At 36.2% G+C, this 24,282-nt stretch overlaps 1 protein-coding gene across 4 annotated transcripts in view; it reads left to right on the top strand.

Annotated features, from left to right (window-relative positions):
* Positions 1-24,282, top strand: part of LOC126916879 (cysteine-rich secretory protein 2-like) — a 94,663-nt gene that overhangs the window by 50,159 nt on the left and 20,222 nt on the right. For all 4 annotated transcript variants that reach the window (XM_050723135.1, XM_050723137.1, XM_050723138.1 and 1 more), the window contains 2 exons: positions 13,628-13,725; positions 20,433-20,569. In XM_050723135.1, the coding sequence (XP_050579092.1) occupies positions 13,644-13,725; positions 20,433-20,569 (219 nt within the window). In that variant the 5' untranslated portion in view covers positions 13,628-13,643. The remainder of the gene's footprint in view (positions 1-13,627; positions 13,726-20,432; positions 20,570-24,282) is intronic.

Genomic DNA, 24,282 nt, shown 5'->3' on the forward strand with positions numbered 1-24,282 from the left:
ATGTACAATTAGTACAAAAAAATTGGAAAATTTGTTTATTGTAAAGCAAAGCCGGATAATATAACGATATCGATATATCGATCATATTGTGTACTCGATATCACATCGACAACAAATTACTTAATAATACATCGAGTATCACAGTATCGTGTCACTTATACAATCGACGGCTCAGCCATTTTTCCCTAAGCAATTAAATTAAACATATCTATATAATCCTTAAATTAATACGTCTCTGGACTAGGAATGGCGTTAACGATCTTGCAATGCAAATCGTCATGAGCCACAATTGCCACTCGCAATACCACTCGCTTTTACGTTAATACCTCTCTCATGGAGTAATCCTCTCCTCATCTCGGTCAAAAGGAAATCGCGAAACGGCGGTTTACGTGTGGGAAACTAGTTTGTGATGCGTCTTCGGCGAAGAGCGCCAGGCTCTGATGCAATTGCGCATACAGCCAATCAGACTCCAGGCGCGGACGTACACGTATTCGACAAACTATTCGGCAAACAGGGGGTTCCAGGTTGAATAGCAAATTGCAGGAGAGGAGCGACGAGGCTGTGCTGCAGACAGTGGCATGTCGGTTGTAATAATACCTTCGCAGAGGAACGTGACTGTCTCAATATGAAAAACAGATTCGCCTGCAGTGTTCTTCCGTATATTGTAGCGTCCTGAACGTTTCCCCTGTTTCAACAGTCGATGCAATGAACGAAACGACTGCCAATTGGAGAAACAAATGACAGTATAATTGGCAAACTTTGCAAAATTGCCTGTTTTTCTTTTGGTATTTCGTTATTTCCAGAGTAGGTTCATATTGTATACTGCGCAATTTATTCTGCTTCTTTCTCCGAGTCTTTTACATAATTTTATTTTTCTGTCATTAAGACGTTTCTTAAGTTCGTGGACGATATGAAACGATTAATATGCGTGATTTCTTGTTTCAACGTTCTGCTTGAAGTTTTGTTAAAATATTAAAAACCGTTTTGTCCGATAACAACAATTCACGAAGGGTAAAACGAAACTCTCCGAAAAAGGCTAACACGTTACGATTAGTCCATCTCGTCTTCCTCACAGAGACAAAGGAGGAGAGAAAACGAGAACGAGAGGTTCGCTAAAGGGAATACTTTTAGCGGTTCGTGTTAAAATGTGAATGAAACAGCTCGGTGTCGGCTTGCAGGCCACCCTTTACCGCGAGGAATTCGCTCGGAATGAATAAAATCCCTTATAAAATCCTCGCTCGCCGCGTCCCAGCGCATGCATATATACATGGAAACGGAAGGAACACGCGAGCGCGTGTGCGATGCCGACACCACGAATTGCTCGCACGCCGCGAATCTGAAACGATCCCCCGAGTCTCGAAGGGATAAATGTGTTCGTCTCCTTCGTTTGCGCTGAAATGCGTTTGACTGGAACTCTCGGATGCTTGTTTCACCGGTGAATTTTTCGCATGGTCAACGGAGTTTTCTACAAATTTCTTGGGAATTCTTTGCTGACCCAAAACACGCTTTTTTAGTGACAGGGTTGAAGGTAGAGCTTGGTGAAACTTGACTTTGAAATATCTTGGACTTTGGCAATTAAAAGACTCATAATAAAAACCACTCTTGTTTATGTTTAAGTTTCTCCGCTAGAGCAGGAGAACGCTCTAAGCATCTGTAATTCTTTATATAGCGTTAGAAATGTAAAAATGAAATAATTCAAGGTATACAGAGTTGAAAAATTATAAGAAACACACAGAATAACAACATATGTCTCTTCCGCCAAGAGTAATATGCGTCGTTCTCGGATCTAATTTTAATAGCGAAACAACTACGCGAAATCGCTGTAGCGAATGCAACATTTTCACAGGAATATAACATCGGTCTAACTGCTATGTTCTATTTGAAAGTTACACGCTGTTTACTCTGTATAGAAGCCGGGTAATTGCGCGTTTCGTGACAGTCGAATCCCATCCACGGTTTCCTGAAAGCTAGACACGACGCGTTATCTCGCGTTGCGAGAAAACGATGAATTTTGACAGCGTTATCATTGCGACCAGCAGTATGGGCCACATAAATCCGTTATACGTTGTTTCCGGGGGTCGTATCATAGATAACGATATATTCTGTTGTTTTTGCTTATTTGGACTCTGATCAAAGGCCTTTAACACGCGGGGATGCATTGTTTCAAATAATTTACTGCGATTTTATTGCAGTTTAATATATTTATTTGAGATATATTTCTCACTTTTTATTACAAAATTTCGCGGGCAACGTTAGTTATCGCGCAGATTGGATTTTTGCTCTTTTTGCTTTTAATTACAGCTCAACGACTGAAACGTGACGAAAGTGGGCAAGATCGAGAGCGTACAAATGTGCGGGATTATTTTACGTTCCTTCAAATCATATTCTCGACATCTCTATTTTTTCTATTATTCAGACACCATTATTGTCGCGTCTAACAATCCGGCAGGGCTTATTCCACCGGATTATTCTCCATGCGTGTTTGCATAACAAGGGATCATTTCTAGGAATATTTGCTCGACTATGCTCACGGTGGATGGTTATTCCATCGAACGTCGATAGATATCCTTTGCTATTCCTCTACATTCACAGGAATAAAAATGTAGGGCCCAGAAAATCCTACGAGCGCTATAACAATGTTGTGAATTAAGACCGACCATTAACTTATATAATAAAATATTACATCAGGCGAATCTGTCATCCTGATACTCGGTTTCACGTTGCATAATGAAATTGGCAGTCCACAGTCATCTCGTATTTTTCTCATAATTCAGAGAAAAATCAGTTTATTGCCATTTTGTATTTTCTTGTATTTTCTATAAAAGCATTTGTACGTCTATATTTATATGACATGTTTTTTTATTTTTACGTATTGCAGAGAAAAGCTGAGTACCCTGTATCGCTTGCTTAATTCATTCTTCACAGCATTGGAATCTTCTCCATACCTATATAAAATCGATTCCTTATCCAATCCTCTGTTAAGTGAAATATTCATCGGGAAACTTCGATCATTTCGAAAGATACACCAAAAACAACTTCGATAAAAGCATTCGATCACATTAAATCGAAATACTAAATCTCCACGGATTTTCTTTGACGTGTTTCACTCCGGCGATAAATCATTCGACACAGTTGCTGTTTCGAAAGAACACACCTCGCTGTCAGAAAATATCACCGTTCACGACTGATCGCCATTTTTGCGAACAAAAAAGCACCCGGTCGATTACAGTTCGCGTCAGCGAATTGCTATAAAACTACACTGATCGTAAAACATCGCTTTAGTTTCGAATTTACGCTAATTTTACGTAAGAATTACATAAAGTCTGCTCGTTGGAAAATTTAAGCTCTCTTATAAACATTTATGGCGTGATTCAAAGTGCAACGACCAGTAAAGTAAAGTCGAATTTATGACTCGGTTTCTGTGGATTAAAGAAGGAAAGGGTTGCAGTTTACGAGCCATTTGTCCTTTGAATTTCTCCAATACCGTTTTTCTATTTTAATCGTAAAAGGTTTATAAATATATTTATATATCCAAATCTCTTTCGCTTTTTCGTTGTATTAAGCTTCCTTTATCGCTCATTTTTCTTTTCACGTATACATTGCTATTAGTACTAAAGTTACATCGAGGCATAAAATTGAATTCAAACGATATCGAACGATCACGCTCGTGTCTGAAGTATCGCGTCATAATTCATTCCACGTAACAGTAGTTGAAAGACCGGACAAGAATGAGCACGCTCGTATCGTAGTTCGGGACAACACATAAATCTCTGGAGAAGAAACTTGACTGCGTTTTCGTCTATCCCAGAAAGTCGAGGAACTGTGAGCAAAAGTCGCGGTACGTTCGTGTTTCTTCTATACAATAATTCCATGAAGTGTCTTGCTGAAGAAGAAGTTGACGAAGCGAAATGATCGTGGAATGATATATCTTCCATAGTAATTATACTTAATCTTTTATACCACGCGAATAAAATGAAGTTATATTTAACTGCTTGTTTATGGGAAATTTCTAATTTCGTCTAACATTTATGAAAATTCGTCGGTAATGGCCGGTAAATATCGTTTATGTAAAATACAATGTTTAAAATTTCAGTTACTATTGAAATTCAAAATTATTTGTAATTTTATTTGCTATGTTTTCCAATATGTTCTTAGTCCAGTCATGCTTCTCTTTCATGAAAAGAGTTTCATAATTTTAAGTAATGTCTGACCTTTTATATCGAATTGATAATTTCTTCGTTTGAAAAGTTTGAAATTACAGAAAAGAAAGTTGCGGTAGGGCTAATGAAATTTGCTTTGAGTTACATTTTCATTCATTATAAGCAATAGTGATCTTGAAATTTAAGTTTGCGCGATTATTAATAGTACAAACCTGTCCGTGATTTAAATAATTGTATAGTTCAAACTTTAATGGAATACTGGAATGGAAGGCAAGTTGGAAGTTTCATTTTGAAAAGGATATTGTTCTGGAAGTTAAGATATTTATACAAAATTTATGAAAGCTAATACAAACATCTGCGATATGACCAGGTTCTAACTCAAAAAGTTTTCACATTCGGTCAAGCAATTCCGCCGCAGGATACCAGACAGAGATTCTAGCAACAGGGGATCCCAGCGAGAAGGGGAGACGGGCAGTAAAAAATAATGCTGGGCACGGAAAAGGGATTTCGCCAATGAAAAGCTACGCAAGATCACCGACAAGAGAATTTCGACAATAAAAAGGTGTAAGGAGACGTGGAGAAAAAGTTCCAGAAATAAGAAGAAGAATGCAACGACGTAAAAAAAGGATTTATGGCAGTAAAAAGAAAGGAAAAAGAAATATAATGTAAGGATTAAAAATAGAAACAGCCAGTTGTGTGCGCCTGTACTATATAAAATGAAACAGAAAAATTTCTAATTCACCTTAAGTGCCGCCAGTTAATTTAAATTTTTGTCCTCTTTTATGTATCTCTTGTATACCTTGCAATTTGTCAGTAGACATTAGCCAAATTGTTCTAAATGTGGCAAAATACCACGACGACGATGTCTCTGAGAGATAACGCCATTCTCATTAAGATCAATGTATGTGGATTATTTGCAGATGTTTACTTGTTTATTAGGACTGTAAGATGTATTCTTTTAAGCCTACGTGGGATATATCGATCGAATGTATTATTGGCTAATGGATTAACGTGCGTTCTTATGCCTTTTTAATAATTGCCGAGTGCCTTGATTATTTTCTCCTTTACCGTGACGACACTATCCTTATTCCTTATTTATTCGTTCCTAACAAACCATGGAGCACTAACGATTGAACGTGACATAATTGAGTTGGGCCACAAGTTTGGTCATATGGCTCTTCGCCATCATTCCTCATAGTAGTATATCGTACGCCCAGATTGGCTTTATTATACTTTTATAGAGCTGTAATTTATTTTCCGTACTAAGCTTCGATCTTTTGCCAATCATCCATGCCATTTGTCTCCTTTGTAATCGGTATTTTATATATCGCCGAACTTTTCCGATAATGTGCTCCTTCCACGTCGATTTAGAGCCTAAATGTAGCCCCAAATATTTGACTGTCTTCGTTCGCAAAACCTTGGTATTATTTGTCTTTTGATTAGTCTTTTGACGCTTCACTCTTCGTTAAGGTGAACGTTATGTGTTTATATTTAGTGGCGTTTACTTTAAACTTCTTTTTATACAATCAATCTTCAAGAATCTATTAACTGCTCGTAATATCAGCCGTAAAGAGGATGTATAAAATTAGTCCGAGTACACCTCTGATCTGCTTAATGCCTGAGAATATCCTTGATTTTTACATAGAAAGTTCGATCAATAAGTTTTTAGAAGATTTAGTAAGATTTTAAAAGATTATAATATAATGGTAGAAAGTGAATTTTATGTGATAGTATTAATCCGTAGTGGCAAATTTTTTCGAACACTTTTTCAAGATGGCTGTACAATACTTCTTATATTTTAGTTCTATAACTGGCTAGTCTATGGACTTGTACTATAATAGCATGTGAGTTTCGAAATGTTAATCCAAATAGTATATCGGTACTTTTAACAGGCAATAATATATAATTTCCAACGGGCAACAAGCTACCGATTTCACGATTTTGCTATATTCTACAACATTTTACCCCTCAAAACTACTATACTAATAAAAAGAACAAGCTCTCTAGAAAACAGGTTTATTTGGCAAAATACATCCGAGGGAAGGTTCCAAAAAAGTCATCTATATACCAATATACAACGCTCATCGCCTTCGTACCGAACCCACGAAAACACGAAAGACTACTTTACCTTCTAGTTTCGGAGTAAATCAAAAGAAATCAAACAGCTGGGTTTCCATATCCATTCGGACTGGCCTGAAGCGGTAATGTAAAGCGATGATGTAAAGCGGTCGTTGAGTTTAACCCCCGGTCTCGCTATCATCCCTTCGTCTTCGCCCCTCTACAAATTCATAGCGGTCGCATGGTATTCGTTCGATCGTCTGCAGCGACATGAATTCGTCGCTTGGGTGGGAAGAGAGAGAGAGAGAGAGAGAGAGGAAACAGACAGTTGGATCAGGCGGATTTTGAAGCCGCGGTAGCGAGAAGAGGGTTTTTAAACGAGGGGGTGGAGAGAAGAAGGGTCAGTATCGGGAAATAGGAGGTTCTCTCCTCGAACGAGTTGAAAGCAGCCTCTCCGCGCGAATTAATGGTCGTTTGTTGAAAGGTAACGGGGGTGAGGGAGAAATGTTATTTGACCGATATTTTAGCGGTACGCGACATTGGAAAAAGTTCCGATGCCCCGATTTCCGGGTACACCCGAGGGGAAACCTGCGTCTTGGTCTCTTTCGTTATTCCTCGTTAACTTCGAGTCTTATGGCCGGTTTCATTCGGGCTTCTCTCAGACATCTTTCTTCTCTTTCGCTTCAACGTTCTTGAGAATTGGGTAGCAATTTTTTCCTTTTATACGTTAAGTTGAAAACGTACTCAGAGTTATAAGGATGGACAAAGATTAAGCTCTTTCACGATTAAGCAGCTTTCGAAAATATGCAGGTATATTGACGAATACTTGTAATTTTACGATTGGTTGAAAGAAAGAAGAATTGATAGAGCGATTTTAAGCATTTGTAAAATTGACCATTTTATAAAGTTCCTCAATGACAAAGATCATTCCTTAGAATTCGTATCTTTCCTTAGAATCTCTACGGTACACGAATATTGTTATAATGTGCATCGTCGAGCAATCTCAATCCCTTTGTCTGACAAAAGCCAACGGGGGATGAAATCGGGTTTCAACCACGTCGATTCGGTTATAAAAATGCGAGTCATGCGACAAAGGTCTTAATAGATGTTACCGGGTTTCTTTGACGAAGCCGGATTTCCTCAGGGATCTTCCTTCTACTCCTTCAACTCGTCTTCCTCTCTAGACGGAGTATTTCTCCTTTTTTCCTACATCTTCTCAATGTTCTCTGTTAAAAGGGCGATACGAGATGAACGGACTGTTTCGATTACCTCGTTACAGTGAGTTACCAATGAATATGAGATTCCCTTTTACATTTAAAGAAATTGGCGGTGAATGGGCATAGTTTCGCCCTAATCTGAAGTAATCAGCCAATCTAGAAATTGTTTGCAGCTGAAACCAATTTATTACGAGAAACATGGATTTAGTGGTTCAACGTCGAAGTCTGATTGTTTCTTAGTAATGCCGATCCTGATTGATTAAACAACGGACTGACTTGGCTGTTAGAAACTTACTGTTCTGACTGTTACTTGTTAAGTGATTGATTGATAATCGCGGTTTAACTACATGCACATAAGGATTAAACTGGTGGATTCGTTGTTAAAATTAATGTTTCAGATAATGTGTACAAAATTTAAAATACGTAATAGACCTTAAAACAGCTGTTAAAGATTGCGATTGTTTAAGGGTAAAATTGCTTTGATATTATTTAAATTTAAATTTTAGTACAGAGGTTCTATAATATGTATAGTTAAAGGGTAAGCTAGTGCCTCTGTTCGTTCAGAATGTCATTACCTTGGTTTGATGGCTCTTTCTAACTCTTCGAATGTGCTGTTAAATTTAAGACCTTGGATAGAACGTTAAAACTGGGTCAAAAAGTTTCATTGCTATACTCGATTACAGAAACCCGACAATTACAGTAACTTCGTTTCAGTTCAACCTTTTTTTTCGCTTTAGTTCGATATCGAGGTAAAGGGCATTTCTCTCCACTTAATGAAAACGTATCGTGGATCACTGGTAATTTATACACGTTGGGAATATATAAATTCGTTGAAATTCTGAAGTTCTGTGAAGTTTTATGAGAAATGATTCGAGATAGGAAGGTGATTGAAATTCCTCAGATTAGGATAGATTTATTCTCATGCCCAATCTATTTACCAGTTTCGAACGTTGAAATTATCCATTTGTATTCGTAGAATTTCTTTTCGTAATAAATTAGAGCTTTGTTTTGTTAATTGCAGAAAAAACTAGATCCCTATTTAGCTTTATTTGTTCAGTTATAATACCATTTATAGTATTGTATCGGTATAAAAGTTGTTTACGAGATATTTCTGTGTTTCTAGCTAGAAGAAATGTATAATTTTACAATTTGCTTAAGTAGTAATAAATTCAAGTACTCATATCGCACACAGAATCCATCTGCAGCTTGCCGAACAAAAACGAGCGAAATATCGCTCGCTCAAAATTTCTGTGTAGAGTTCGTGAATGTTTGCATTTAATTTTGCAAATGATGCTGCAATTCTGCTGATAACGACCAGCAACGTACCCTATCGTGTATATGTTGCTACCGACTCGTGTCGTTTAACCATTCCGCTGTAACTGTCAAAATTGAAAGTCTTTCTCGTTACCAGCTAAATTAGGTTGATTTTTCTTAACACGAATAACACGGAGGTAAACACGCTTGAATATTTCGAAACTATATTTTAATTATTTGTTATTTAATTATGGAATGATTTAATTTTACTTATTTTTGACTAAGTTTAATTTAAATAATGATTGACACAACATACATAACGTAGGTACATATAATCAGAGCATGATTGCTTAGTTACAAATGTTTGCTTCGATCGAAAGTTTGAATCTAGAGATTTGAAGCTCATTAATTAGTGAAAATAAGTACTTGTTGATCGACGTTTACAACTTCTACAACCTGGACGTTTCACTATTAACGTATATGATTGGTTTATGCGTTGTTGCATTATTGAAGCATGTCAACACGGTGTTTCGCAAATATTTTAATGATCAATAACTCGTCACGCTAAACGGTTTGGTTGCAATCTATACGTGTCACATGTTTCATGTATCGAATGATAAATAAACAAATAAATATTGTGCAAATTTTCATCTTGAAACATTTAAATTTGTAATAAAGTATTTGTAAAATATTTGTTTAATAAAGTAAAAGCAATAATTAAGTTTATAATATACTTTATAATTAGGAGTTTACTTAATCGTTAAAATATATCTTAAACATTCAGCTAAATATAATTATCGATAAAGATTTTAAAAAGATCGTTAAGCAATAGCTTGAATAACAATGTATTACCAACTGATTAAATAAAGATTATTCCAAAAATTATTTTCCAACATATTTGAAATTTTCCAAACAATGTTAACGAAAATGTACAATTGTTATATATACTTACTTTCGTTAATTTCTTACATAAAAATTTATTTGTTATCCAATCCAAACTTAAACACGACGATACGTTATAAAAGTTTTAGTAGTTAACATTAGTTGTGGTCAAACATGGCTGAGCGTATCCTAGCTTTACTACTGAAATTCGATATGATATCTAGTTTCTCCGATAAAATGAAACAGATACATCACATATTCGTATAGCGTCCAATAAATCTTGTTCACTTTGCTCCCTCTATTATTATCATTTACATATTAATTTCATTATCAACTATATTAATCTCCATTATCAATTACATCGTTATGTATGATTAGTTTAATGTAAAACACACGATGATTGTTTATGAATAATATCAAGCCAACGTACTTTACAATTGTCATATATTTTATTCGACTGTTTAATTTTCATCAATTAATGTTCTTGAAAATTTTGCTTATTAAATAATTCATTTTCAAAATGTTGAATGTAGGCGCTTGTAATAATGATACGAATAACAATAACTTGTTTTTTCAAGCACTAACAATTATAGTTAATTCGATACTACAAATGTGTCGATATCAAGAATAAATATAAATAAAACGGAAAAAGTTCCGTTTAAAAAACAGATAAAACATGATAAGAAAAAAGTATTTTCTGAAATTAACGTCTTTCATCTACGATGAATTTACATCTTCTATTCTATACTTCCGAATTCACAACTCGAAACTCTATAAACCAAAACCCTAAAACTCCGAACCTTGCAATCTTGAACTCGGTAACTCTCTCTAATTCAAAACTATACAACCACGAGTCCTCTAATCTTCCAATTTCGCATAGGAAGACAGATAGAGTTCCCAACTCTAAAACTTCTGCTTCTTACTTACCGAAACCTTCGAAAGTAGTCGTTTGAACTCCAACTTGTTTTGAAATAATAATCACTTTTCACACGTTGCGAAAAGTAAATAAGGAAATAGATCGTTAAATTTTTGAAACTTTAACACTCCTTCTAGATTTTAACACGTGCTAATGACGTTGATCGTCGGAACGTTGCGCCACGATTTCTTTTATTGTGAAATTTTTCCTCTCGAAAGATCATTCGGTATTCTAATTCGAATCTAACTATATTTTTCTCTCACGCCTATGATATGTCTATGATATAATTTAGAACTTAATTTTAAATTCTGTTTTACTGAATTTAACTTCATCCTGCTCTCACGTCTACGTCATAAACCACCACATTAACATCTCCTTTACTAAATCACCAGTGTCTCACGTGCGCGCACCTAAGATAGTGGAGTATCTGCAACAAAGTCAGGCGCAAGGTTCTCAAGATCGAACGTCAAAGATATTTTTCGTTCTCCAGCGCCCCGGTCCTATGGACCGTGTGCAGACGCTTTTATACCTTCCGTTTTCATTTTCTCCGGCGGAATTCACCCTTTTCAGCCATTCGGAAAGACGATGGTACCCCGTATAGAGCAAATGCAAAGTGGTTTAAGATATAGAGCTGATACGCGGCTCTTACTCCTCGCCCTTTTTCGCCTTTTTCTATCGGCTTTCTGATCACTCGGGCCTGAAATCGAGACACGATACGGACTCATGAACCATTTGCTCAGGTATCGACTCGATTCCCTACATCGATAGTTGCCCCGAATATGTAACGATACCTTAAGCGCTTGGTATTTGGCAGAATTTCAACCTCTTTTTTTTCGTTCCATCGGTATGCACGATTTCTACGCCAGTTTGCTGAATAAACGGGCGTATAATGTTCGAGATATCGTTATATTGGTGTATTGGGACAGGTGAATGTAAAGCACGGATAAAGAGTTTGATACCAGTGGCTGGTTTCAGGGATGCGGGAATAATGGAGATATGGGTATGATAACTGAGAGGATTTGGTTTAGTGGAAAGAGTGATCTCTTTGACGATCAAGAATTTCTGAAACTTAAAACGTTTCATTTGTTGAGATCTCGGATAAATTAGGAATCAGCAATTTTTTAAATGAATACGATATAAATGAGAAGCATTTTTTACCAAATTATACATTTCATTTTTTATCGTATCGAATTGTTGGTAGTTACGTGGAAGTATTATTAAATGCTATGAATATATCCGGACTTAATTATCTAGTATGTAAATATTATGATAAATACGACGATGTACTTTTTATAGACATCGTATATGTTCGAAGTACAAAATTACGAACAAAATTTTTCAACAAAAAAGGAAAGTGTTTTATGGTAATAAAGACTTGTACTAGATTAGTAAATTTTAAGAGAGCTTCCGCATTACGTTTTTAATCCATTAACCAAATTCAGTTAACAACTCGTTCAACGCTACTGACCACGAGCGTCCCGTCGACACAGCTCGATGCTCATAACCTGATGACTGATTTTCCGGGTAGGTAGTCGAGCTGTTCGCTCACGCAAAACAAAAAAAAGGCCAGCGTTAATCCTCGATTTTGGCCGGTGTTCGCGCTCTGGGCGGTTTTGACGAGTGGCAACACAATCTGTCTTCGTTTGTGCGTTTGATACAGTGTGGCAGACATCGACGCTGTCACAGCATTGGACGCGTTCGCCTCCGGAGAAATAATGAAATTTCCCGCTGATGCGGAGAATCGTGATTAATGAGAAGCGCGTTCGCCCGTGAAAAGCTCGGCTACACGGCCGATTCACCGCGATCAATGTCGATTTCAACACGAGTAGCAAGTGAAATTTTATTTCCCGATGTTGATAGAATCTTCTCTTTTTCTCTTTTATTGTCACGTTAGCATTTGAAAATTTTCGTCGTTGTTTGGGGCGAGTAATAAAGTCGTATCCTTTATTGCAACAAGAAGAAGATAAAATTTGCAATCATAAAACTCATCTTCCATCTTTTTCTCTGGTATTCTGAGAATCGTGGACGTCGAACTGCTCCGTTGAAGATTCGTAACTCGATAAAAATGTATTTATCGTATCTTTTTCCTGAGATCTTCAATTTTATACGAGATGATATATTATACAGCAGGTTTCTTTTAAAAAGAAGACAATCGTAGAACTTCTTTAAATACAGAAAGTAGATAGATACAGTTTAACTTTTCGGTCACGTAACTTTGTTGTAGAGAGTCGAAATGAAATGTGCTTTGTTCCAGCTTATTTACGGTTATTTACGTAAAATATACGGGATCATTGAAAGAAGATCTCACACAGGAAAACAGGTAAAAGAATCTCGCGTGTAAATCCCTTTTCTCTATCCTGACGTCGCGTCGTCTTTGGATCACTTATTTTCATTTTCTGCTCTTTTCTGGCCGACTGCCTTGCTCTTCATTCTGCACGTCATTCCGTTTTCGCGCACGTACGCTCGGCTATTTGAAGCGCATACGAGCGAGGCCCGTGCCGTTTCGTCGCGAAAAGGGCGGAGATAAGAAGCCCGGTAAGAGGCTTTCTTTAATGAACACCTCGCCGCCTGCGAAAATATAAGCTTACTCGCGGTGATACAACTGACTTGAAGCGAAAGCTCCGAGAAAATTCGAAGTACTATTTAGAAATATAAATTGGAAAGAAGTACAATGTAGTTTTATAATTTGTCAAATGAATTTCTTTGAACGATCTGTTCAATTTCGTGAATAAATTTGCTTCGTCAAAGACGGAAGAGATTACGTGTAATTTAATTAAACGGTCTACTATTTAATTCATGCATTGTGAATAAATATATAGCGATGTAATTTTTGTAAGTTTCTGAGCAATTAATTTACATGCTATTAGTCATTACTATTAAAGCGCGCAAACAGATACAAGGTATCGATGTAGAAATTACACGATGACAAAAATCGAAGTGTATCGAATGCTTCACTCGAGTCCGTTTATAAATTTCCATGAAATAATATTGAATTAATATTATTATAATATTAAATGTTAAGTTTGACAAATTTTCATGAAACTACCATTAGTCTGCGAGAAAAGATACAAGCTTCTTTCAAACTTCAAAGCTATTAACGATCTTTGCACTTGAATAAGGTGTTGCTTGGTATGTTGCAGGTCGTAATCGGAAATTATGAGGTGGCTGTGGATTATCGTCCTAATAGCTCTGGCGCTGCCAGCGGCTGTGCCACGGAAGACGCATCGTAGCAAGCCGAGTAAGTAGTCACATTTATTTCAATCTCTTCGATTCTTCTTTCTAGCTTTTCTCTGTCAAGAAACTCTTCTCACGCGCGAATCGTTATCAATCGATCAAACCCAATATCTCCATGAATTTTACCGCTATATTTTTCTTGAAATTTCTAGAATACAAGGGATATAGGACAGATGGAGCATTTAATATAAAGGAAAAAAAGAACAGGGTCAAGTTGTTCAAATTTTTGTCACGGGTTTCTCTTTTCACTGCTTTTCATGGGCCAGATAGAATGAGTTTTTCGAAAGTTGCACCCGCATTCATTATGCACACCTGTTACAGAAACTCTCAACTTCATCATCCCTAATTTTAGGGTCAGGAAAAAAGTACTGATATAAAGTTGGTATAAACAAAGCTCCGCGCACAATGGTAAGTCTGCGAGCGAAGGTACTCGGAGAATTTTGCTATCTGTGAGTCAGATTTACACAAGGCAAAGAAGTCTACAGAAGAATGAAAAATGTCACGAATTTTCTGGTGGATTGTGTAGAGTGAGGCACACATTTTTCTTCGTAGAAATATGAGGTAAAAATGTGCAGAAGGTAAAATGCAGTTTACAATCAGATGTTCGGTTGTTAGTAATAAATTCCCCACATTGTGTAATACACATAGAATAATTTGTTTCTACTACATAGCGGATTTGTTTATTAGCCCATTAAAGACCAATTAGTGAAATAAGGCAAGTTTTATACATATAGCTATTTATTACTTATACAAATGTATAAGAAAGAATATAAATGCTATCAAAATAAATTTCGAAACAAAATTTTACGTTTATGCAACTTTGCCTTTTTAAGGTATATATTCCTACTATTAGTTTGAAGATTGGAACTGTTCCAAACATTTTGCGTATTATACAACATGCGTATTATAGTTTCGGCATTTATAAATAGCTGTACTTCTGCACGATTTACATCTTCTCTTTGCTCAAGTACCAACTGTTGTAGCATGCCCTATACGAGCATAACGTATTTTTATGGATAAAGCATTTTTTGTAGGACGGTCATAATTTGTTCCTTCCTCTTGACTAATTTTTAAGTTAGATTGCTCATTTCCAATTTCAAGATCCTCAGAATTTCCTTAAGATCGTAGCTAAATATGATGGAAACTCTAGCCGCGACATCTTAGTATGTGCGAGTTCATGTATTTTCCATGAATTTATAATAACGCTGTTAACCGAATTTATAAACAGAGACCATCACCACTTTTTACATAACAAAGTGTCCCATATTTTGATTATACTCGAAAGTTACACGAGGCTGTGGTACAGAGGCAGTTTTCTTTTCTAGCCTGTGCTAAATATTCTATAGTGCTATTTTTTGTGATCACATTCACAATGGAATAGTCGTTTCACTTCACCACCATAACTTCAGTTTGCCTTTCGAAAGCAAAGTCGAATGAGCTCCTCTCTTTATTTTTCATAGTTGAAGTGGCTTTCAAATGGCAATTTCCAACGCAGCTTTCGCGAATAGTGCCAGTGGTAAAGAATCCTTGAAGTTTTAGTGTATGAAATAATTAAATTTTCATATAACGAAAAGAAATTGTCAAAAAATATTCGATTGCTCACTCACATTTTCTTCTATATTTCGAACTTTATCTACTAATCCCGTAGTTTCGCAAACGCAACGTTATTGATAAACGTAAATAAAATTACATATATACTATTTTGCCGAAATATGAACATTACGATACTAGACATTGCACGCAGGTCTACGAAAAGAGAAAAAGATTATTCCCATTTTTTAAAAAAGATTGGTTTATCCTAATGTTACAAATATTTCAATTTCGTCAAATTTCAAGACATTGTGCGATCTAGGTGGAAGAAAAAATAATAATAAAAAAATACTACGGAAATGTTTGGAACTTACTTTTGCTATTGCAACCTGAAATAGCAAAGTTCAATACCGTGAATTTGCTGACAAAAATTGCGAGTGAAATGTTGCGTTAGCGCAACGTTGGAAGTCAATAGTTTAGTAATCTGAAAAGTTGCGAATGGGAGAGGTGTGTGTATCGAAAATTTCGAAAACTACAATGAAACATACAGTGGGTGTGGTAAAATAAAATGCAATTATATCTGCTATGAAACTCTACAAAAAGGAAACAAAGAGAATTCACAATGCATTTGGAAAATTCCACACCAATTGGAATTTGTTCTTTTCCAATTTTGTCGAAGCATGTAACGAATACAACGAAACAAATACATTGCTCACTATAAAAACAAAAAGGGAATTCACGCCGATTTTCACAAATTCCACACCCATTTGAATCATTCTCTGTCGAATATATTTCAAACGAAGAATTAAAACATGTAACGAGTACAATGGAATAAGTTCGAATTAGACAGTAGAGCGACGAAAACACGTAATGTACACGAATAGATGAAAATTCATTTCTCTTAAATGATTAGAAAAACAAGAGACAAATTCGCAAAGAATTTTGTCAATTTTACGTATTCATGGAAAAAGAGGAAGGGAAATTCACAATCACAATAATTTATCGAAGAAACGAAAAAACACACAAAGAATTCGTAAATTCTGCGCGATTCACCAATTTATTATACACGTTCAACGTTACCTCGACTCATCAGAATTTTCACATTTGTCCCGTGTAATCCCATTCCACTAGAATCTAGAAGATAAACGGGGTCGAATAAGTCTTTCAAAGTTCCGACCTATAAGTAGGATCAACTGTTTCGTCTTCGCTGGAGAGAAAAGCTAAATCCAAGCCGAAACCATACTCGCGTGAGAGCTTGGCCTCGCCTAACATGGTTCGAATGTTAAATTAGGGTCAGGGGTTATTAGGGGTCTGGAGATTTTATCAGAACACGTGAGTGGATAAACATCTGATCCCCCGGATGCTGGTGGGTCACCGCGATAAATTAGGGTTGCGAGTAATTTACAAGGAGATGAAGCTGTCGTTGATTAGCCCACGAGGCGGTTCTCTGGCCGTGCGACAATGCGGATTGGTCGATCCGAGAACCAGGCTTCATTCGCGGATAATTTGCGATCATTCGCGGGATATCGTGGATTAACGTCGTCGAGGAGGTCGAACAGGGAATGTGCGTTAGCATCTTGTTTGCTGATAATTGAGGCTTGTTTACAGTAGTGTTACGTAATGGTCATAGGTTTATCGTTGTTATTACGAGGCGTACTCCAGAAATTTCCGATTGGCTATCAACGAAAAGCACAACATTTATTTTCGAATCTATAGTAATTTATGTTCATTGCATTCTATATACCTTAAATTTCTTTACTATCTATTGTAGTTCTTTACTCTTATTGAGATGTTTGTACTAACATTCGTTTTTGTATGCGCGCTTCGTACAGTGATGCCATTTAAAGTGGCAACCAGCGTGATAGTAACTTGCGAAATACCAAACGACGTGACACAACTTCGTTACTTTCCATTCATTTCCCACAAATTTTACGGTCACTTCTCCGCGAAATTATGTCCGGAACCGTCTGAAATTTCGGAAGTTATGTTCGCGCTGGGTATCTTCTTTAGCGGCACCATTTTATGAAGCGCGCATGCAAGAACCGGTGTCTCGCTATGACAATTGTCTCAATAATGGTAGAAATTACGTAGCAAACTAGTTTAAGGTACGTAGAATGATGTTGAAAATTTCTGCTTCGCTTTAATCTTTGTGGATGCGCCTGATATTTGTTATAGTACACGTTAACGCCATTAACCGAGATAGGTTTACACCCGATATTTCAATATCAAATTTCACATTTTTAAATTTCAAGATCATTCAGCGGAACCTTTATCGTTAGTTAAACTTAGGAGAAGTGCGAAGAGATTGAAAAGACGGCCTAATAATAGAAAATCGTTGGACAGGCTGTCTCATAATCTGAAAAATATTTTTGGTTCCACGTCGAAAAGAAGTTGGAACCGGTAAACCGTTCCAGAAATTTTGCCGCTGTGAGAAGAAATCTGAGCGGCTTCGTAGCGAAATCTTGGACGCAGCTGTCGTCGGGAATCTAGCGAAAGAAAATCGCCCAATCTGTATTTACCGAGGGCCGGAGTTTGCGAACTATGACGTGAGTAATATCGCTACTGTCGCTCGAACCAAGTTGAATTTTCGTTACCATTAATCACAGCAAAATTCTTACCCTACGAAATACGCAAGGGCTGCTACTCGTGACTTGAAGATACAATGACTCGGTAAATGCGAATAGAAACTGTTCCTGAGTTTTCGAACGTTTCCAGAGTCGATGAAGGAAGTGAAACTTTCTCTTTTCATATCGTTATTTCATTCCGCATGTTTTATGAATTATTATATTACTAACATTATATTTCTTTTAATCGAAACACATATTTTCTATTTATTTCTACGAATTCTAATGTGTTGAAATAAAATTTTCATCTAATTTTCCATTAAAACGCCAAAATTTTGACAATACACAAGTCGATCATGAACCGCTAGGTTCGCTATTTTTTCTATCTTTACGTTCTCTAAAAAGATGGAATTTTTCAATGGGATGTGATGAGCAATTTAACGCGCCGAAAAACTTTTTAATTAAAATAATAATTTTGGGACACGCGACGGTAAGAAAAATGGGTTTCGTGTTTGCTCTGTTAATGGACTCGTCGATAAAGTTACTCAGGTTCTTAGATAAAAGGATGGTCGGTGTTAGGAAAATGTTCCATTCAAAGGAACCCTTAATTAGACGCTGAATTTATGTGGAATGGAGATTCTGTGAAAATGGTGGAAACTTTGTAGAAAATCGTGTAAGGTATTATCATGAAATGATAAAATGTAAAATAGGCGGGTGATTTAATAAAATTAAGAATTCGAGTTGTGTCTTTGATCGAATAAAATCTGTCTTAAATTACTTATGTGATAGTAACGTAGTAGTAAGAAACTACCCGAAGTGCTCGAAACCACGAAACTACATAAACAGAACTGAATAACTTTTAGAAATTTATTTTTTCTTTTTATTCTCACGAACAAACGCGATTAAGATTTTATAATACTTTAAGATTAAGATTTTAATAACTTAAGATTTTATAATATATTTTACTTTAAATATTTTAAAGAAAAAAGTAAAAAAAGAGGCAAGCTGATGATACGACAGAATTGCAACAAACTGTTCTCATAATACAAGAAAAATTCTTGATACTATGTAAATCTGGCTACTACGGATCTTCGAATCACGCGACCAATTTTCGAAATAATTTTAGAAAGCTAGAAGTGCATGGGAGTTGACGAGCTTTTTTACGAGCATTCCCTTATATCGGTTATTAGCCGGTGTTAGCTGGTTACACGCGTCGCTTTACAAATGTATTTACAGCCAACGTTACGGAAGTAAAATATGATCGCCCGTTCAGATCCGGTGATATAGGGCGTTTTTATAATAGACGCGTTCCCGCTGGCTTCATTGTTGAACGGTAATTGGACAAAAATTACACGGGCAACCCGTGTATCACGGCTTAACGCACATGGCAAGTGTTCGTTCACATTAAAATAAGTGTCACCCATTGTTCGGGGACCCGATATAACTTCGTTTAATGGCGCGCCTTTCGTTTTCTCGTTCGACGATGAAATAAGCCATTGTGGGAATTTCTTTTATATAAATCTCTTTCTCCGAGAATTGAGTGACCGTTTTCATAAAAGCTTGTATTTTCAGTTTTTAAGTGTATCAGTATTTTAGTGGTATCGGTATTAGTATTTTAAGAATTTCCGTGAGATACACGAAAGTTTAGGAAATTAGTATTTCGAGGTGTATACTGGGAAAGATAAACTTATTTTTTAAACGATTTCAATATCTTTTGTTCTGTCGTTGATAATGTTGAGAACTATAGCAATTTCTCGAGATGTAGGTACTTTACGTCTCATAGCAGCATAATGGAACTTTTCAATTATCCATCCTTAGCTGTAATAAAAACTTGAAAGCACTCGATCATAAACCGTTTGATGCGTTAAAAGAGTTCAGATATTGCTTGAACTTACGTAGGTTATTTCCCGACGTTTTTTTGATGCACTTTTTATGGAATAAAAAAAGAGAGCTCCGATTTGAGGCCAACTCTTATGAATTCTAAATATGAAAATCTAAGTTAGTCGAAAGATATCACGACTTTTTTAATTGATCTAAAGTATAATAGAAAAATCACGCCAATATCGTGAGTTTAGCATCGTCTTAATTATTCAAGAAATATCTTCGCGAATCGTGCATGGTCCACAGATGAAAACCCGACACACGCGTTATCACAAATCAAATGTGTTCAAACGCAACAGTTTAGTTTGCACAACTCTTCCGATGCCTCACCGCAATCGACAGAAATGTTCAGGAAGAAGCAACGTCCTTTCCGAAGGTTGCCATTCGGTGCCATTTGGAAAATCGCATGTCCCGTCTCAATTTCGAACGTGAGTCTCTGTTCCGTCTGTTTCCCTTCGACAAAGCGATTCGCGAAACGCGGAATCGCGGAGCAGCAAACAGGGGTAAAGGATATGAAAATAGAACGTTATTGCCCTGTTTGGAGTTGGCGGCGCTGTCGATATTCCCCTTTAAAGCGGACATTTGTTCCATGGGCGAAAGGGAAGGAAATGGAGCAACGCGCGTAAAGAGAGGGGAGGGTGAAAGACAGAGGGAAAAGGGAAAAAGAGGACTTTTATTGACAAGGAATATCGGTTATCGAGACGTTGTTGAGAGGAACGTTTGCCTCTGCTTTCAGCGCCAAGGCTGTATGGGGACAGAGTGCCTGTCAAGCTACTAAGAACGAACAGCGGCAGGGTCCGACAGAAGATCGTCGACACGCATAACTATTTTCGCACGCAAGTCAATCCTCCAGCGGCTAATATGCTCGCCATGGTGAGTCACTTGCAACTTTATCGTTACACTTGAAATTTCATTGCTTACCTTGTAGTTTATTTTTTAAATCAATCGTATTACGTTATTATTTTATTGTTAATTTTATTAATTTATTAATCATTTACTAACATGATTTTTATTTATGACGTTGTCTTAAGAGAGAAAGTAAATTTAAAGGAAGGTATAGAGTAAAATTTATACTTTGAATAAAATTAGAATGGAAAGGCAGGGGAGTAAGTTGTCAACGATTGTTAATTCCGCCCTTTGCAATTGACTTCGCAGTACTCCATTTTAATTGAAAATTTCAGATTAGTTTGTACAACGATTTCCTGATTAACAGATTTAATTGAAACCGAGGGGAGGGCCGGTTGAATTAAGATTTCCAGGCGGACGATTAAAATTATATTTGCATACGAAATGATTACCTTGAAGCGTATATCTTCTCATAATTTTCAACTTAAATGTTCTTCATTATTTCAGACACGGTAATGCTAACAAATTTCTCTCGATCTTCCCTTCTTTGCAAATATCGTTATCTCTGTTATTTTTACATTATTACTAATTATGTAATTAACAATATGGTGCCAGTACTTTGATTACAAAAATTTAAGCTTGAATATACCTAAGGGGATTCAAGAATTCTGCTCACGTATGTGATATTTGTACGTGATCTATTTTTTAAATTCAACTAATTTCTAAATGTTATCATTTATCAATTCTCGATTATTGTTTATTAGCTTTTAGCTATTCCTTTTTTATCATTAATTACTTTTCAAATAAGCAACAACGTGAAAGTGTGATTGCACGTTCAATCGTCTATTAAAATGCCCCTAAAATTCACCGGACCGTAATTCCAAATCTATCAACACCAACTCCCCATAACTCAAGCCGTCAGAGGCAGCAATTCTTCCCCTTTAACCCAGTTTTTGTTTCACGTCGAACTGACTTTCCGTACCCGAGATATCGTTCGTTCGAAGCGAAGCATAATTTCGAGCGGTTCGGTGTCGTTATCTTTCTCTCTCTCCCGCTCTAATGCTGACCTATCCCAAGCGCAGCACCTGTGTGCTGGCCAGCGACAGACGCCGAGTCAGCGTCTTTTTTATTGCTACTACCCCCACTGGTGCCCACAACTACTAGGGAACGTACGCATTCCCAGGAAAAAAAGTGGGTCACGGCGTTTCCAAGAATTTCCACCGCCATTCATCGTCGGCGCGTTCGTGCATTTTAACAGAGCGAGCTTTCGATGCGAGGGATCGGGATATCGACGTGAAACAAAGCGCGGTACACGCTGAAGCAAGGTTCTTTCCTCTATATTCGCGGAGATAGGAGATGGTTTCTTTGATGAAATTTCCGAGTTTTTGGTTTGTCTCTTTTACAACCGGATCTTTCTATGAGGAAACAAGAAAAAGGAATTTTGGTTAACGAAGATCTTTTCTTACGATGGATGGAATGGAAATTTACGATTCTTGTTAATAATTGGTATTGTGATCGTCCTAGCTGCGTTGGACATTCTGTATTTGTCTAAACATAATTATAAACAGGAAATTTAATGCCGAGGGAACGATTAAGGAAATGTTGCTGTTGCAGTAACGTAACAGAATACATTGTTATGAAAGAAAGTTGCAAACTTTGAGTTAAAATTTTGAGATAAAAATTAAATGCTTCAGAGCTTAAGAATTTTTTAATAAAGAAATTTTAATTAAAACATTTTACTATATCTTCGCTTCGCTTCTTGATTAAAAAATTGTTCAGATCAATTTAGCGAATAACGAGTTTTAGTTGTACACAGTCTGCTGTCCGAATTTATTTTTTCCATTTTTTATTTATTTTTTATTTTTTGTTATAGGAATTTTATGTAAAATGTTAATTTTCATGTTTAAAACATTTTTTTTCAGTTGAGCTGATAAAATCGATACTAAATTTTGTTTGAAATCGACATTAGTATCTTGATTAAATTTAGAATTATTCTATGCAAACGATGGTATCGTTTTCTCATTCACGATTTCCAAAATCTTCTTAATGAAAACGAAATCAATAAGTAAGAAAAAGAAACATGTAAAAAAAAAAAAAGAGAAACAAAGGAAATCGATATTCCGTTGGTCTTATCGTGAAAATGGAAATTACTTTTGGATCATGTTTATCCCAGTAAAACCAGCATTAAACTTTACGTACGAACTGCAGTTTACATAATCAGGACCGCGAAACTACTTTCCCTATAAACAACGTTGTTTCCCTCCGATTGTATACTCCACGTTTGGTTTTGGCAATGCCATTGAAGTTTCATTCGATATTTTTTTGCTGTTAAACGTTAAAGGAAAAGCGTGTAGTTACGAAATTTCATAAAATAAAAGTCAATTTATCGCTGAGAGAAGAAAACAATGATTTTAAATTCTAAATATACGGTGAATTCTAAATTCTTTCTCACAAGAATACGTGTATTTCTCGACTAAAACATCTAATTAGTCTTATGTTTGAAATGATAAAAATAAGATATATTTATGAGTAATTTATATTCACTTTAGTTCATAAGTACACTACTTGTACATATTATCTAATATTTAATTTACAAAGCTTACGCATTTCACGCTCTATTACCTCAGCCAAAGGCACCAAACCAAAACTACCCTTCCAAAAACATCACAACATGCTTACATCCTCGCTGTAAGTAAATCAATTGCATTTACCAACGAGTCGTAGCGAATTCGATTATTTTTGTGGCGTGACGAAGCACGAGTAGTAAAGCCCGGTGTAACATTGGTAGCTTTGAACAAGCCGGTGGTGAATCGTTCGCCGTTTGAGCGAGTGGAAACATTTGTAACAGGCGTCGGTTTAACGATCCCAAGCTTCTCTCGCCGCGACGGACGAATTCTCTCTCGCCGAGGCAATGAGCCGCGTTTTCTTTCCTAAAAAACCGAGCAGTTGCTTTTGTCAGGGTGGCTAACGAAGCGTGGAAGAGACACAAAGGGGTTCCGGCCTTCCCGCCTTCATTTGATAAAATTCCACCTGCCACGAGGAAACGTGATTCTAGTACGCGATTCGTTATTATAATTGAGATTCTTTTTTTTTTTTTAATAATTGAAAGCGAATCTTTGAAATTGGGAATTATATTTGAAAATAATATAAGGGCATTTTCGAGATATCGGATAATTTATAGGTGATGGATATGCAGAGTTTTACTGAAGATAATACCAGTTCAGTTAATATGGGACTCGATTATTTTTCTATTAGCAGACTGTCCGATGTTCATGTACTTCTATATTTTTGATCAACATAGAAGCTCCGATCGTGTAAATCTTTATGTCGCAATACGATTCCTTCGTATCTCTATTCAAGTAATTGCAAGCATCTCGAATATTAATGTTTCACAAAATTTCATATCCTTCTCTAGAAAATTTGTCGAATATTCAAATTCTATGTTATAGTAAACAGTTTTATGTAGGAATATTCCGTATTGTTATTCAAATAAATAATCACGAACATCCGAATTGGATTTTGAACATCCATCGAATCGGATATTTTCTGAATATTCGCGAATCAACTTTTTATAGCTTATTTAAAAGTTACTGATCTAACACAAAAGTTTTAAATATACGATTTTTATATCGTATCCTATAGAAACAATTCCATGTGGAAATATCTCATGTATTTTTATTTACAAATAAATTTTCGATTTGGTTCACGTCGACGTGGAATACAGTAGCTCGTCACCAAAA

Source organism: Bombus affinis, chromosome 5 (genome assembly GCF_024516045.1).
Source record: "Bombus affinis isolate iyBomAffi1 chromosome 5, iyBomAffi1.2, whole genome shotgun sequence".
NCBI lineage: Eukaryota > Metazoa > Arthropoda > Insecta > Hymenoptera > Apidae > Bombus > Bombus affinis.